General features: G+C 29.8%; 1 protein-coding gene across 5 annotated transcripts in view; it reads right to left on the bottom strand.

The window, feature by feature from the left end:
- Positions 1-17,620, bottom strand: part of LOC145239850 (uncharacterized) — a 242,332-nt gene that overhangs the window by 168,139 nt on the left and 56,573 nt on the right. For all 5 annotated transcript variants that reach the window (XM_080103403.1, XM_080103402.1, XM_080103404.1 and 2 more), the window contains exon 2: positions 14,190-14,266. In XM_080103403.1, the coding sequence (XP_079959529.1) occupies positions 14,190-14,266 (77 nt within the window). The remainder of the gene's footprint in view (positions 1-14,189; positions 14,267-17,620) is intronic.

The following is a 17,620-nucleotide window of genomic DNA, read 5'->3' as shown; positions in this document are numbered from 1 at the left end:
AGAAGAGTCAAGTCAAAAGTACTTTAGCTGCTGAAACTTTAGTCATGGTTTACATGACAGAAGCCTGCATTTTTTGTAGAAAACTTGTTAGAAGTATTACAATTGAAAGATAATATTGATAACATCAAGATATTCTGCAAAACAGACAATTCCTGTACATTCCTCCACTCAAATTTTCAATAGACTCTGCACAGAGATATCTATTTTGAAAGAAATGATTGACAGAAAAGAAATTGCAGAGATCTCTTGGATATCAACTGATGTACAAATTGCTGACTCCTTGAAAAAGAAAGGAGTGCCATCATATTTAAACCAAAGGAATCATCTGTATAATGTAAATAGCCCCCCCCCCTTCCAATCCCCCTTTTTTTCTCAAGATTGTGATACTAAATTGAAAAGAAAAGAGAGGAAGAACTGTTAATATGTGTAAGTGATCTCTCCTGAAGATTCTCCCAGTTGGTGAAACTGCTTCCGGATGGAAGTTGTATGACATCCATTAAAGATAGCTACTAATGTGTCAAAATTGAAATAAATTGGAACTTGGGAGGTATTATTCCTATGCATGTACAAATATATATTTATATCTTTAACAACATATAATAGAAACAAATATATTCTTCATTATCAAAGTCAGTTATTTACATGTGTATATTTTACTTTATACATAGTTAACAGTCCTCCATTTTTCAATTAACAATTCTGGTCATATTACATAGAATGTATCAAAAAACATTAGAATTTAACAGCATATTCCAACAAAAATTGAGAATGGTAATTTCTGTTTTATAGAACATCTGATAAATCTTCAATAGAACATGTAAAGACAAAGAGTCAGAATTGCTCTAAAGGATGTAATGTACTTACTCTATATATTAAGCAAGTTGCACTATTATCGAAATGTGCCTGATATCATTTATATTATAAAACCTTCTCTTTGTGAACAAAGATATTAAGTGATCTCAATTCAGTAATGAACTTACAAAGTATGTAGAAGATTTTTGTATTCATTTATTTAATTTTTAAAAAGTTATCTTTTTTTTTTTTCACAAGTTTATCACATGTAATACTTTTTTTTTTTTTTTAAGTGAAGCTAATTAGAATGTGCATCTATAGAGGATTGATACATTTGGATGTTAGAATAAAATTTGTTTCGACAACACCTAATGTATATTAATGCTTTCTGAATCAACAAAAATGTATTTTGAATAAATTTAAAACATTTAATTTGGATCTACATTCATTTTATTCTTGTATAAATACGAAGTAGGAGGCAATATTCCACACAGAAAAAGTAGTCTCACTGCTACTCTAAAACAAGACAAAACTTTAAATAGCTACAATGTTTCTTCATTACAGTAAACAGAAATAATATCAATCCAGGAAACAAAATAAAAAATATTCTAAAATGATAAAAGGCACATTATTTTATTTGTTTTTTTATGTCGTTGTGTGAAAATACCAAGAAATGGAACACGTACATCAAGTCTGTTGCCAAGGTCGCTGGAAAGATGGTGGGATCCTTCTACCGCTCCAGAAGATATCTCACTACTGATGCAATTCTCTATCTATATAAAAGCCAAGTACGTCCAAGGATGGAATACTGCTGCCATATCTGGGTAGGAGCTGCTAAAAACAGCCTATCCTGCCTTGACAGAGTACAAAATAGAAGAGACGTTGCGAGCCTATCTTTGTTTTATCGTTACTTCCATGGCAGGTGCTCGTCTGAACTCCAATCTCTGGTCCCCCCTTGCCAATCTTTTACGAAAAACACCAGTCTAGCTGAATCCACTGTCAAAAACTTTTCCCACTCTTTATCTATGCCTAAATCAAAATGTAGATTCCATGAACAAAGCTTCTTTCTTAGAACTACACGCCTATGGAACTCTGTTCCGTCTGCCTGCTTCCCTCTTGACTACAACTTGGATGTCTTCAAGTCCAACGTAAACAAATTCCTGATGAACCACCCCTTAAGTAGATACTTTATTAAATATCCACACTAACGTACTGTACTTACAATAACCCTTATCCCTGAGTGGCTTCCGGGCCTTGATAAGTGGTGACCACCTTGTAAAAAAATAAATAAATAAAAAATAAATAAAAGCAAAATGTTTTCTGCTACTTCTATCTAATTTAATAGGCACTTTCATTTTGTGCATAATTGGCAGCCTCTTGTTTTTGAATGTTTTAAATTTTTATGTTATGGACTGAATACTTGTTAATGAAACCTGTATAAAATGCCCTTTTTATTCTAAACATTTCTTTTAGAGAATTTTAAAATTTTGCATTTGAAAAAAGTTATTTAAAAGTTTATGCTTTGAAAAATTAAGATTTTTATTTTTAAAACATTACACACAGTAGGAGAATAAATAAATTTATATATATATATATATATATATATATTGGAGGCCTTCAAAGTTTTTGTCCCATTGATCACTTAAAAAAATAATTTCTCCTCGAGGAAGGGGGGGGGTTAAAACTTAGTTTAGTCGTATTCTGAAGGCCTTACTTTTATTTAGTGCTTTTGGTAGTTTTTGGAGACCTAATTTTTTTTTTTTTTTCTAGTGCTCACTTATGAAATTGTTTTCATTTTATTCATTATATTTTGCTAGAAGTAGCAGAGAAACTTAATTTTAAAACAAATGAGTTCAAGGATAATGAGAGATAAAGAAATAAGTTTTAAAAGAAATATATTAAGCACACTTTTAATACGGCTTTGTTATTTATGGTCTTGGTGAATAATCTGAAAACTCTGGAACAGTAAATTTTTAATATAGGAGAACACTCTGTAAATGATATATGCTACATAAAATAGTACTCGATTCCTTAGATGTAACAGATGCGTGCAATAATGCAGTAGGCTATTTTGAACATAGATGCTGAATCCAAATATACTCAATACTCTAAATACAGTTAGTGTATGTTATATAATTTTACTCTTATTAAGTCTTATGTTAATCGAACATTGCTCAATACTCTAGATAGAATGTATATAACAGAGAGATAGAGTAGGAAAATAGAAATATGAAGGAGAAATAGAAGTAAAGAGAGGGGAATAGATAAAATAGATTTAATTTTAACTGCTTTTCTGTATTAATCAGATTTTAATTATTTATTTTATTATAAATAAATTTACTTTTTCACACAAGTAGAATATTGAAACAAAAAATAATTTTAACTTGTTACATGCCTGCAAAAGCATTTTCATGTTTTAAAATTTAAATTAAAAACATTAAGTGAAATATAATCTTAAAAAATAAGATACAAGTTAGAAAAGCATTTCTTGCAAGGCTTGAAAACGGTTAAATAAAATGTTTTTTTATAAACTTAAAAAATTAAAAGGTACAAGATTTAATTTTAAATTTATTAATTTTAAAAGTGCACTTTTATAAACTTTACAAAGTAAGGTATAAAAACATAATTTAAATCTAATTTAAAGAGTACCTTACAATTATTTTATGTTGCATACATTTTGTTGCACTTTTTAAAAATTTTTAGTCAAAAATTATATAGCTATATTATTAATTGCTAAATGATACAAAACTTTTTTTTTTTGAAACTTGATATGTAGGAGATTTGACCCTGTAGAACAGATTTGGTTTTTAACCAGTAAAGATAGCTACTAATGTGTCAAAATTGAAATAAATTGGAACTTGGGAGGTATTATTTCTATGCATGTACAAATATATATTTATATCTTTAACAACATTTTAAAAAGTTTTTGTATGTGTACGGATTTAGGCAAGACGGTAATGAATAAGGCTGGAGATGTATAGGTTTCGGTTTCGATTCTAGCTCGTGGCACCTAAGTCATTTTTGTCTTAACTTAAAATCACTACTATATATTGGGTACTGGCTCTATAATAATGAATACAAAAACCTGCATGCATTAAAATATCATATTTAAGTGTATTTTACGATCCGGCCATGTTGGGGGTGGGGCATAGTACTATATATTGAGTAATAATTGAGAATTGGCTCTATCACAATAAATATAAAATCTGCATAAATTAAAATGATATTTAAGCTTATTTTATGACCGGGCAAAGCAGGAAAACCTGGTAATATATATATATATATATATATATATATATATATATATATATATATGATAGGAATATCGGAAATAGTATTCCGGCAAGATATAAAAAAAGAGACAAACCAAGTTATGTGGTCATCAATGTTTCGTCTTTATTGTAAAACTTCTGGGTGAATGAAATTAAGAAAACAAAATACTAGTACAATATTTGAAAATTTATTTTTGTTGTAATGAAATTTATGACTGCTCTATTGCAGGACTAAAAAAAGTCATTGGAAATTCAAAAAAAAAAAAAAAATAGAGTGTTGTGAAAGAGTAAGAGTTTTTTTCTTTTAACGTCATATAGCCGTTAATATATTTAAAAAGATAGGATGTCATTTACATTCTTTTTGGAATAAACATCTATGTTATAATTCAAATATGGATGTACAACTGAAATGAAATGAGTGTATTTTTGTAATATAATTTATTGACTGATTATATGTATTAATTATTATAGGTGGTGTTTTCTATGGTGTGTCTAAAATTAAATCATGTTCTTTTAATAAGAGTTTACTTATTAATGGCAAAAAATTATAGAAACCTCAACGTTTTTTTTAATTGTGCTTGAATTTGTGATAAGTGCTGATTCCAGAAGTCTCCGTCGTGGTTTATTTGAAATAAATTTAACTATTTTTGCTTGTTTGAAACCAAAAGTATGATTATGTTGCAATGAATGAGAGAATAATGCATTCAGAGAATTGCTATTTCTTATATCTCTCCTATGTTCATTGAGCCTATGTTGGGTTTCACCAACGTATATAGGATGGCAATTTCGGCAAGGAACATTGTATATGCCTGCATTGGAAATTGGTTTATTTTAGAGATGTTTAGTTGTTTTTAATGTTTGTTTTATAGTTTGTGATGTGGTTTGTATTATTAGAATTTCTAGTTTGTTTAGAGTGTTGCAATTATTGTATTATTGGCCTGTGTTGGTAAAAGAAGATGTCTGTTTATGAGAGAAGTGTCTGGTGTATATGATTTTTGCCTATTTATCCTGGAAAATATTTGGGTTTTTTTTCTTTGCATTTAATATAAAATATGTGGGACATTGCAAAGTTTTCAAAGTATTTGAATTCTTCATCCAGATATTCTGAACTGCAAATTCTGAATGCACATAGGAAGCAACAATACACATGACCGATAAATGCTTTGGATAAGTACATTTTTCAAGGGGTTTCTGCTAAAAATCGTCATATTTTAAAAACCAAAACACTAAGTCCTTAAAATATTACCGTTGTGTTCGGAAATGAATATACTTGCAAATGAATAAAAAAAAAAATTAAAAAATCGTTTCTAGGTTTATAAAAACTATCTGTAGCAGCAGTAATATTAGTGAAAGCAGGTGTGTAAACAGACGTTTTTTATGTTAATTTTTTTTTCAGAACAAATTAAGAAAAAAAAAAAAAAAAAAAAAAAAAAAAGGCAAATATGAATATAAAAAATGTTCTTATATATTTAGTTAGAGCTATTTTGTTATACAATTAAAATAATCCCAACCAAACCGGCATTATTTCTGGTCAAATTTAAAAAATATTTATATGGCTGAAAAGACAAAATAAGCTTTCTAAATGTGTAATTTGCATGGACTTTTTTCCATTGCGTTAGTTTTTAATGGTGAATTAAACAGTGTTTTGTTTTGAACAACCGAAAATGTGAAATGATTTATTTCACATGTGCATTTTCTTATTTTCTTATTTTAATTTCACCTTTTATACAATTTTTTTCAGATTATAATCGAATGGACACTAATCTACCCAATAATAATAAAAAAGAAAAAAAGAAATGCAAAAATCAACATTTAAATATTTGTAGGGCGTGCTCAGTTTCTAGTGAAGTGGAGAAATAAAAAAAGAAAAAAACCTTAAACTGGAAAGTTTAACGAAATAATGTGTCACTCGGACAAGGACAAGAAATGTAATTGGAAATAAAAATTAAATTTATCCAAAATTAGTGAAGGATTTGTCAGCTATAACAAAAGTTTTTTATATTTAAATAGGTGGGCAAAAAAAAAAAAATACTTGATACTTTTCCAAGCGTCATATTTTCTGTTAGAGTGATGTCACTTGTTTTAAATAAAATTTATTTTTGCCTGTTTGCCTTAATTTAGCAATACATATGAAAAAATTGAAATGGCTTCACATATTCCAATAATGGCATACATAGAAAGAGCTTGATAAGCTAAGAAAGAATCTTTTTAAATCCGATTAAAATTAAAGAAGTTAAGACTATGTGCGTTTTGTCACTTTTTACGCTACTTTTTCAGAAAAAATGCTATATCTTTGTTAAAAATACAAGATTAAGCAATGAAATTGGCTATGTAAGTATATTTCTTATTTATTTGATTATATAATGTTAAACTGAATGAAAAAAAAAAAAATTTTAATGCTGCAATATTTTAAGTTATAAATTTATATTTTTTACTAGAAGATCTTGTCCTTTTCTTTTCCAGTTTTAACAACTAGTCCTTTATTTTTCCATGTTTAAGCTTAATCATATTACTTTTCATGCTCGCATTTTTCTATTGTAATCCATGATTTTTCCAGGCTTCCAATAAATTGACTTGTTCTTTGTTTAATTTCAATCTTATTTTTTTGCCTCCATAAACACAACATACACATATGTAATAACAATGTACGGCACTCATCTGCTTCAATAAAATCCCCCAATTATCTCTTTCATTCTGTCTGTTTCACTTGTCACTTTTTGCGACAGCAGTGAATTAGTAGCAACACTAGTTGCTATGGAAACCAGTCACGATAAATGTCGCTCACCTTACGTTTTTGTTTTTTTTTTATGATTTTGAACACCACTAAATTCATAACTTGTTTTACTGAACGAAAATTAAAAATTTTTTTTCACAATATAGCTGAGAAGGTGATCTATAAACAATAATTGTTTGGAATTTGGTCGAAAAATGAGTGAGCAGTGAAGCTTTAAAGCAGTTCTAAATGACTAAAACTGCCACTTAACCATATATTCAAACACTACCGATATTAGATATACATATCTCTCCTTCAAACACTACCGTGTTTGAAGGAGAGATATGTATATCTAAAATCAAGAATTTATATTGGTTGAATTTTCATGTTTGATTCGAGTCTAAATATATAAGATTTTGGTAATTATTTTTCTATTATTTTCTCTCATTCAAATTTTTATTAGTAAATTATATTACTAAGAACATCTTACACAGCATTGTGTCATACATATATAAAAGCCCCAAATCTATGATCCCTGATAAGAATAGCTCAGCCAGTCAGTCAGTCTTAGGACCTGAAATGGTGATATGAGGGCTTTACAACACATTCCTCGAAGCTCTTGAAAGAAGACCTGTTGGGATATCTACTACCTGCACATATCAACAATGAACAATCCTAAAAGTAGATATAACTGCGGATGTTAACACTATTAAATGCTGCTGCAATGTTAATCATACTTTTTCTTGTCTTTCGCATATTTTTAACTATACTCATTAGAAATGCACAGGAAAAACACTTTCGAAAGATTATAGCAAAGATTTAACTTGGTAATCCATTAATACAGATTACATTGCAGTCTTGTTTTGTTGGAATACTGGTTCTTGTCTCATCAGATCACCTGTTCAGTACCTAGAGGAGTGTCTATTTTGGAAGACCAGGTGTTGTAAGAAGTAGGGGTAACTGTAAAATATACATTTGCTCAACATTTAATGAGAAACATTTACACCATAAACAAGCTCAATAGCCAAGAACTTAAAAATAAGCAAAACAATCACCATACCATTCACTAAAACAAAAAGGCATTTTAGGATTTAAGTAATTAAAGCAATATCTACAATATATACTAGGGTTTAGGGAAACAATGATAAATATAAAATTTCCTCTCTAAATGTGGTAGGTCTTCATTGCTCCTTTTTTCAAAAATGGAATTTATATATATGAATTAAAACTTTCCTTTTTTAATGTTTATGAAGACTAAATAAAGGGAAAAATTCCACATGAAAAGTTTTCTTGGTTAAAATTAGTATTTTCAGACAGAAACTCACGCAAAATAGAATGTATTTGTACAAATAACAGTTTAATAAGAAAACAAAAAGGTGTGCTGGTTCAAATTCAGTATTGTTGTGTCAGGCAGATTTGCTATTTGAGTCACTTTTAAATTCCGCAAGATAACTTACATATTATAAAGTTGGGCCAGATTTAAAAAGAGAAAAGTAAAATATTCAGCTAAAATGAAATCTATAAAATGTTGGCAATGTATCATTGAAATAAATAATCAATAGTTACTGTTTACTGTTAAAAAGAAATGCTATTTGATTTAAATGAATTGGCCAGACAGATGAGAGGGGCATGTATAAATAAAAGGAAATTAATCTTTGTATTGTCCAACTGAATTTAATTCTGCATATGTCCTAAGCCAAGAAGCCAGGAAAAAAAAAAAAGTGAAAAAGAATTAGCTTTATTGTAAAATCCAGATAGAGAGTCGGAGTTAAAGATACTTCTTAAACCTTACTCCATACTGGGAAATCCAATTTCTTTTAGCTGATTCCCATTTTAGTCAAAATCGAATTTCTGCAACTTCTGAAGGAGGTGATTGTTTTTTTTTATAAAAACTGAGTTTTTTATTGTTTTTTGTTTTTCAGTCACGACCCAATCTTTGGTAAAAATCATTGAAATGTGTATATGTGCATGAAATGCTTTGAAGACAAAAGAGATACATTGATAGCTTGTTTCTGCATCATTGTAACCAGAATACATAGAGGCTATAAACAATTGATTATACTTTCATTTTAATAATATCAAGTATAGAATGTGAAAGCCATTTGAGGGCGTTTTGTTTAATTCACCATACCCTCCAATTTATTATCTATATATATAAAAATGTAAATGTTGGTTTGTTCTAAACTAATAAAACCATATTTCTACGTTACCAATTTATTTGAAATTTTCAGACAACCCATTTTTAGAGTCGAGGTATGTTTTTATGTTATTATAAAATAAATTTACCTCGCGAATTATTAAAATTAAAATATTAAATAAAATAAATATATTTTTTTAACCGTTACTGCGAATCTGTTCTGTTGATAAAACTGAACTTCCGGTTCGATTCATTTCACAGCCACGAATTGACGAAAGATTTCATTTTCTGTTTAGTAAGTAAAAAAAAAAAAAACAAAAACAAAAAAACATAATTCATTTGTTTATCTTCCATATTTTTTAATTTACACATTTTTTCTTTATTATATGAGGCAAAAAAAATAGTTTGTCGCTTGCTTTTTGAGTTTTTTGGAATAAAAAAAAATACGATTTAAAAAATAGCGCGGATCACTCTCTGCATTAGCACCGAAAAATGTTACTAAACATTTATTAATAATTTCTCACTTTTACAAACATTTGATTTTAAATTTCTTTTTAAATGACGACTTTCATCGACTTTTTTTTTTTAAATATCCCCCCCCCCTCCAAAAGTGATGTTTATTCCGGAAGCTGTTCTTAAGATTTGGAGGTTGGGGGGGGGGGGGGTGATTTAAAAAAAAAAAAAAAAAAAAAGAAGTTTTTTATGCGCACATAAGCAACAATTTTTTTTATTAACTTTTTTTTTTCTTACGTTTTTATTTAAAAATTAGTAAATTTCAATTGTAATGTAGTGTCTACCCCGGAACTAATTTTGACAGTTACATTGGACATTCACCGTTTCCGGAGAGCTCCAAGAAAAAGACAAAAAAAATTCGAGGAGTCTATTCACGGCGCTCCTTACTCGAACGAATTTTCTAAAGAAAATTAATTTATCGTTTCATCCCAACTTATCGCCAAAAACATTTGACCAGTCGGGAAGGATTTCTTCTTTATTTTCGGACTAAAAATAACACGAGATTCGAAAAAGTTGTCAAAAAACAAATATATAACAAATAAATCTTATCAAAAGCAAGATAAGTTACTTTTCTGCCAAACTGGATATATTTTTTGTGTTTTTATTCAATGTAACATTTATTCAGCTCGAAACACATACAGTGTTTACCGATGTATTCAAAAATTCAAGATGGCGTCTCACATCCTCTTTAACACCGTAAGTTTGGGAAAAGGTGTTATAAATAAAAAACTATACAAAATACTATTAAAAACCCGCCGAATATATGTCAACATATGTCACGGTAAGATATATTGAGCGAGTTTTTAACAGTATTTTATCCGTTTTTTTATTTATAACATCTTTTCCCAAACTTACCGTGTTAAAGAGAGAATCAGACGCCATCTTGAATGTTCCAATACATCGGTAAACACTATGTTTTTCGAGCTGAATAAATATGTTACATTGAATAAAAACACAAAAAATATATCCAGTTTGGTAGAAAAGTAACTTATCTTGCCTTTGATAACATTTATTTGTTTTTTGACAACTTTTTCGAATCTATGTGTACAGTAATACAAACCCGTTTTTCTTTTATTAATTTGTTAAATGAAAGTACAGATAACCCGGTCGGTTTCTAATGTGATGAAAATCTAGCCCCCCCCCCCCAAAAAAAAAGGGGTACTCTGGATAACAAAACATTAAAATTGCCTCAGTCTCGAAAGATTTCTTCTCTACTGAACGAGGAAACAAACGGTGAAGTGTAGTTCACCTTCTGTTTCTCTCTCCCTCTCTTAATATCTCTCTCTATCCATCTCTCCCTTTCCCTCTCTCAATCTATATTTCTCTCTATATCACCCTCTCCATCTCTCTTTGAGCCCCTTTCTCTCTCTAACTCCCTCTCCTTTCCTCTGTCTCATCCCTCTGTTTCTAACTCTCCCCCTCTCTCTGTTTATCTATCAATCCCTTTATCTCTATCTCCTTCTCTTTCTCTATTTTCCTCTCACTTTCTCTTTTCTATCTATATATCTTCCTCTCTATCTGTCCATCTCTAATCCCTCATCCTATTTTAGTCTCCTAAATTAATTACAGTGAATAAGGCATTGTCAAAACATGGATAAATCCTATTTTAGTCACCTAATTTACTGACTGTGAGAATAGAAGTTATTTGGAAATTACTGCTACCTTGAACAGCACCAGAAGTAACTGGTAAAACCTTTCTAATTAAATTGATTTTGGCAGCCATTTGGTAACAAAATGACATAGCCTTAGCCCTTGCTGCATGAGGAATACCTGCGACCTTGCTTGCCAAGTTGAAGAATTATTTATTCTACTTTAAAACATTCAATTTTTCAAAAATTTCATCTTCGACATCTCAAAAACATCCAATATGGGGAAAAATATTGCAGAAATGCAAACTTATTGTTTAGGATGAATGCACAATGGTACGCAAAAAATCACTTGAGGCTCTTGGTCGATCCTTGCAAGATTTGCGTGGCAATGTCAGACCATTTGGGAATGCAGTAATATTGCTTGCAGGAGATTTCAGACAAATGTTACCTGTTATTCTTCAATCAACACCAGCAGATGAAATAAATGCTTGCCTCAAATACTCTACTTTTTTGTTCCATGTGAAGCTATTAAACTTAACTCAAAATATGCATGTCCAGTTGCCGACTGTTCGATCCGCACAAAAACTTTTGCATCACTTGTGGGAAATTGGGTACGAAAAAGTGCCAGCTGATCAGAGTTAAGGACAAAATTCTTTGACTTTTAACTTCTGTAATTTTATTTCATCAAAAGAATAGTTAGTTTAAAATGTTTTTGCAGATATTCAAATTATAAGAATTCCATTTGACTGAGTGAATGAGCTATTCTTGCAGGTCAATACAAAGATGCCCATGAACTTAACGCTATTATTCAATGTAAAATTCCAAGTGAGGTAGTCAAATACAAATCCATCGACACTGTTGTGAAAGCAGATAAAGTGGTTAATTATCCAACAGCTATATTTGCCAGGGATGCCACCGCATGTATTGCAACTGAAATTTGGTGTACTAATTATCATGTTGTGAAATATAAACCAATCCAAGCTTTGCAATGGCACATAGCTTGCAGTAAAAAAAATTAACAAACAATATCATAGAAACAACAATCTTAACAGGACCTTTCACAGATGAATATATCTTCATTCCATGAATTCCTATGATTCCACCAGATACATCATTACACTTTAGGAAATTGAACTTTCCAATTTTATTGTCATTTGCAATAACCATCAACAAAGCACAGGGAACAATCTTTACAATTGTGGGCCTTACAGTTACATACTGACTGTTTTTTCACATGGACAATATATATTACATATTCAAGAGTCACCACACCGGAAAATCTCTATATCAGCTAAGAAAATGGAACAACAAAAACGGTGTACCCATGCAAAATGGAAAATTAAACCTATAAGAAACATGCTTTTTCTCATGTTGGAACTTTTTCCATTGCGCAATTTGAGCCACAGCAACGCGTGGCAGGGTACAGCTAGTATATATATAATTATTATTCATAAAATCCATAAGAGGAAAATGCTGACCAATGAACTAAAAAGACAATCATAGTTTAGCTGTAAAACGTAGTGATTTAGAAATCAGTATATTTTTACAGGTTGCCAGATTCATTAGACAGTGTTCATTAGGTTAAGATGTGATAATCAGGAAAAAAAAAAGATGAAATAACAGGTGGCTATCTATATCTTCTAAAGTACCTAGGATGATGCATATCAAATATCTGGTCAGTGTGATAGTTTTAGTTGTGAGCAGTAAAAGTCATGTCATAGCACTTCACATTTTCTCAAAATAAATACCATAATCCTCTTAAAATGGTTGTGAAACACTGAATACATAAAAAATATGCAATACAATTTTCAATAAAACTGCATCTTCTCACAAAGCCATTATAACTCAAAACTGGCTATCAAAATTTTTACAATCAAATGACCCCCCAACATGTGACCCTCTAACTTTAAATCCAATGGACGATTACATGTGAAGCACTGTTGAAAGGAAGATTAATCAATAGTCTCGTACTATAGCTCCACTAAAGTGCACCATTGTCCATGTGATGTCAAAAATGAATGGAGACCACTTAATTTCAGCATGTGGATGGTTTCAAGCCTGAATAAGAATCATTGAAGCCAAAGATGGATTCATAGAATTAAATATCACCAAGGATATTTGTGTTAGATTGATTAAATAATATATATTAGTGATGGGACGATTTCAATATTTTTCCGATTTCAAATACAATTACCAATTCCATACTAACTTTCCAATTCCGATACAATTACCAATTCCAATTCTTATAAATCTGTATATATTTAACTATTAACTTGTTATATTCTCATGATTGTAAAACACATCTTAAATGTGCAGATATTTTCTCAAATGTAAAAATACAATTATGGGGTAGCGTGATCTGCCAAAATCTGAGTTTAGTTTTACTTGTAGCTTAAAATCAATAAGCATTTATTATTTTATCATTACTACTAGCAGTGGAAAATTTTGCTTGAAGCAAAATCAAATAAAAAAAACAAAAAAAAACAAAAACAATAGAAATAGAATCATTTTGGCATCGGAAAATAGGCATAAAATTTTCCGATTCAATACCCATAAAGTTCTGATATTTTTGGTTCCCAATTCTGGTTAATCGTCCCAACACATATTAGTTAAAATATTGAATACTAAAAATGTCTTCAAATAGCTCTCTTTCTCATTATATATATATATATATATATATATATATATATATATATATATATATATATATATATACATACACACACATACATACACAAGACTTAATTACTTAAAGTTAGTATTATTTAGATTATTCAGATTACTGTTCTCATCTTGCGACCTTCAAGTGTATCTTTTCAAATTCTGGAATCTTACCGTTGAATTCTGGAATCTGCACAGGATTTTAAACGAAACCCACAGGGGTAGCATGCTCTCATTTCATCAGTAATAACTGGATAGAAATCGTAAGTAATTCTTAGTTTCACCCACATTGAGGACAAAGTACTAAGTAAAATACAGTTCTAAGTGACGCTCTTCTACATCTTGAAGGTTCAATCATCAGTGTAGGCAATACTAAAAATAACCTAGATATTTTTGGAAGAATATTAAAAACTTCTAATTTATTATCAGAAATGAAATAACATAATATAACAGTAATAATCTAATAAAAAAAGTTTGTTGACCAAAAACAATAAAATAAATATTTTTCTTACCTGCCAAGGAGTCCGATTCAGAGTTCTCATCCAAACCAGGAGTTTCCTCCTCCCTCATTTTGTCTACTAAGTGACCACTGCAATAGAAAGGCATATTTAAATGCAATAAAAAAAATATAAAATCATTGATCTATTCTAAAAATACATGAACTGATCAAGCAGCAAAATGTCTAATTACATACCTTAGTACTCTTTGATGTCACAAGATTGTGACGGTTAAAATTTTATCAACCTTAAATTGATTGGCATATAATACTAAAATATGAACAGATATGTACATCATTATGGATGACTCTAGGTAAGACTACTATACTATTCATTGGATTTTGAATCTCAGCTTGAAATATTCACAATATCTGCTCAGACCATGGACCTGTATGTGAATCTATCTATCTATCTATCTATCTCTCTCTCACACACACACACACACACACACACACACACAATTCTGAGAAAGTGGCAAATTCTTTAAAACAGGACAAACCGGAAATAAAAATGAAGCTAATGAAAAATCATGGATCCTCCATACAGATTCCATATATGGATATACACGGGGTAGGTACGAGATGTTTCTGCCAAAAGATTGTATAAGGCATGAATCAAGTAAGCACAAGATTTATAATATAACTTATCAAAAAATACATATATTTTAAATTGTTGTTTTAATTCCATTTCTTTCTTAAGAAACAATAAAATACTATTTAATAATATGTAAAAAAAAAACAAAAAAAAAAAACATATTCCTTATACCCACCGGATGTAAATAGAAAACAAATGTCATTCAAATGATTTTCTCAAATTGTATTCTCAAAAAAAACAAATTAAAACAGAACAATTATTTAACATTTCCATTTCTGCTTTTTATAGAAATCAGTGGAAAAAAATAATCAGTGATAACATAATCAAATCAATCATAATTTGTTTTCTGCATTTTAATTAGTTTTTTTTTGTTTGTGTGTGTGTGTGGGGGGGGTGTCAATCATGATTTTGTAACTAAAAAGAGAATTGTCCAAATGTAGTTTTATATATACAAGAGTCAAAATAAAATCAATTCCTAAAATAGAAGTGTTTACCAATATCAATGCATAAAAATCAATTATATAAATTGACTGAAGGCTAATGGACATTTCATCAGCTTGAGCATAATTAAAAATAAAATAATTATATCATGTATATGTTTTTGGAAAAACATGCCATACAAAAAAAAAAAATAATAAAATACTAGGAAGAAAAGTAATAAACTAAATTGTAGCATTGTGATTGCACATTTTTAGAGTGGATGCATGCACATATGATTAAAAACAAGAAAAAATTTTTGGCAGGTATGCAAAATCAAGCTATGTTCCTACTCTTTACAAAAATATAAAATTAGAAAAAATTTTTTTTATAAAATTCTTTTGACAAGACCAAGTTTACAGTTGTTTTAGAATCTAATTACATTTATGGTTGTAACCAGATTGAGAGTTAGAGTTAATTTTGTTTTTTAAAGATTACCATTTCAGAATCGGATTCCTTCCAACTTTTAAGAGAGGAAATTGAGTTGGAAGGTTTGCAGGAGTTGGGAGTGAAGTCTTTCAGCTGATCCTCCATCTCCCTATTTGCAAGGTTTTAATCTACAGTTTTTAATAATAGTATAAAAAAATTTTTTTTTTTTAAGAGTAAGAATAGACAATTATATCTTCAATTCCAAGTAACAACAACATTTCCACAAACAGATTATTTTTTCAAATCCAATGCCAATCACGTTTTCCATTGAGTTAGTTTGCCTCCATATTGCTTGACTAATCAAACTGCGACAAACTGTAATTTTGTTCTTTAATTTTTTAAACCTAATTTACTCTGCAAACATCTGATTCTTGTTTCAATATTCTCTGGTTCATTCGACATGGTTAAGAGTCTAATCAGCAATGCAATGCTATGTGTATATCTTGTATAGTAGACAAGCAGGGGTACTCGACGTTGCCCTGGTGTTTGGAGGTGTAAAAGAAAAAAAAAGTGTTAGTAGTCAGGCAGGCTCGACGTGAAGGCTGAAAAGAAAGTGAAAGAAAACATGACATCTTACCACTACGCTGCAAGGCCATAGGAAGTGAAAAGCATTCAAATTTAGCAATGTCAATCAAAAAGTTGACTTGCTAAGTGAATATGCAGGTGCAGAAATAAACGTTGGCTGAAGGCCAGTTCAGCTTTCTGCGTTTCAATTATTTGTTTTCCCACGATGTTGAGGAAATCAAGCTCCCCCGAAAAAGGGGGAGCTTCCAAATGAATAGCAATTGTCTGATATGAAAGGTATTCCCCACATTGATCAAAGCTGATTACCTTCAAGATGTGCTGGCCACGAACACCAGCGAGCGAATTTGATTTAGTTTTGCTTTATTTATACAAAAAGGACAAACAAACACTAGAAACCACTTTTTTTTTTTTTTTTAAACTCGCTCAAAATAAATGTAGAGACGACGACTGTTCGCAAATTGTAGATATTACAATCGAGAGACTATATAAAAAGTTCTAAAATATAACTCTTCTATTTCACTTGAATAATGATTGAACAAAAATTTTTTAAAAATATATATATTCGTACTAATTTTTTTCCTATATTTTTAATGTTTTATAAAACCTATTTTTTGTATATATACGACGCTATGTTAATTTCTCATTTTTATGTTTTGGTTATTTTGTGACGTTCAAATCAAATTTTGTCCATTTTATTCAGTGTAAAAATAAAGAATGTTTATATGCGATTGAAACCCTGATCTTTCCTCTTCAATATAAAGTATAAATTATGATGAAATAATTTAATTTTACCAATTTTTACTCGTATTTTTTGTTATGGGTGTCAAAAATTAGTGTCATACCTAGAAATAGAATTTAGTCATATCAAACAGAAAAGTAGGATTAATTAACACGTAAATACTGGATATGTTTAGCATCATAATTAGGATTGAAAATGAAATAAAGTATATTAAAACGCACAATTTTTTTTTTCTTCAATAACATGAAAAAATTAAAGTGAAATATATGTAATATTAAAGGCAGAAGGACCATAGATTGAAGCTCAATTGAGCACCTACCATAAAAATAATCCAGCAGAGATAGACTTGCGTCTCTCCTGTGAGAAAGAGGAAGAAGGGAGGCAAAAAGGTCCTTGTTCACTAAATTTCGAAAATGGTTTTGTACCCTGTCAAGGCAGGAAAGGGTACTTTTAGGAGCTCCACCTCAAACATGGAGTTGCTTTAAAAATAAAGAAATAAATATATCCTTTGCTTTGTACTATTTCTACCACTTTTCTTCTTTTTCATTTCAAAGTTGGACAATTTTCACTGACTGACTCCTAAATAATTTGAATTTGTTCTGTCACAGACTCTAAAGCTCTCGTCTTTACAGTGATGTTAAATCTAGGTTAATGCTAAACTTAAATGACATCAGTTCTTTAA

Source organism: Euprymna scolopes, chromosome 19, assembly GCF_053919585.1.
Source record: "Euprymna scolopes isolate OS-2025 chromosome 19, ASM5391958v1, whole genome shotgun sequence".
Lineage (NCBI taxonomy): Eukaryota > Metazoa > Mollusca > Cephalopoda > Sepiida > Sepiolidae > Euprymna > Euprymna scolopes.
This window is presented reverse-complemented; position numbering and strand designations above follow the sequence as displayed.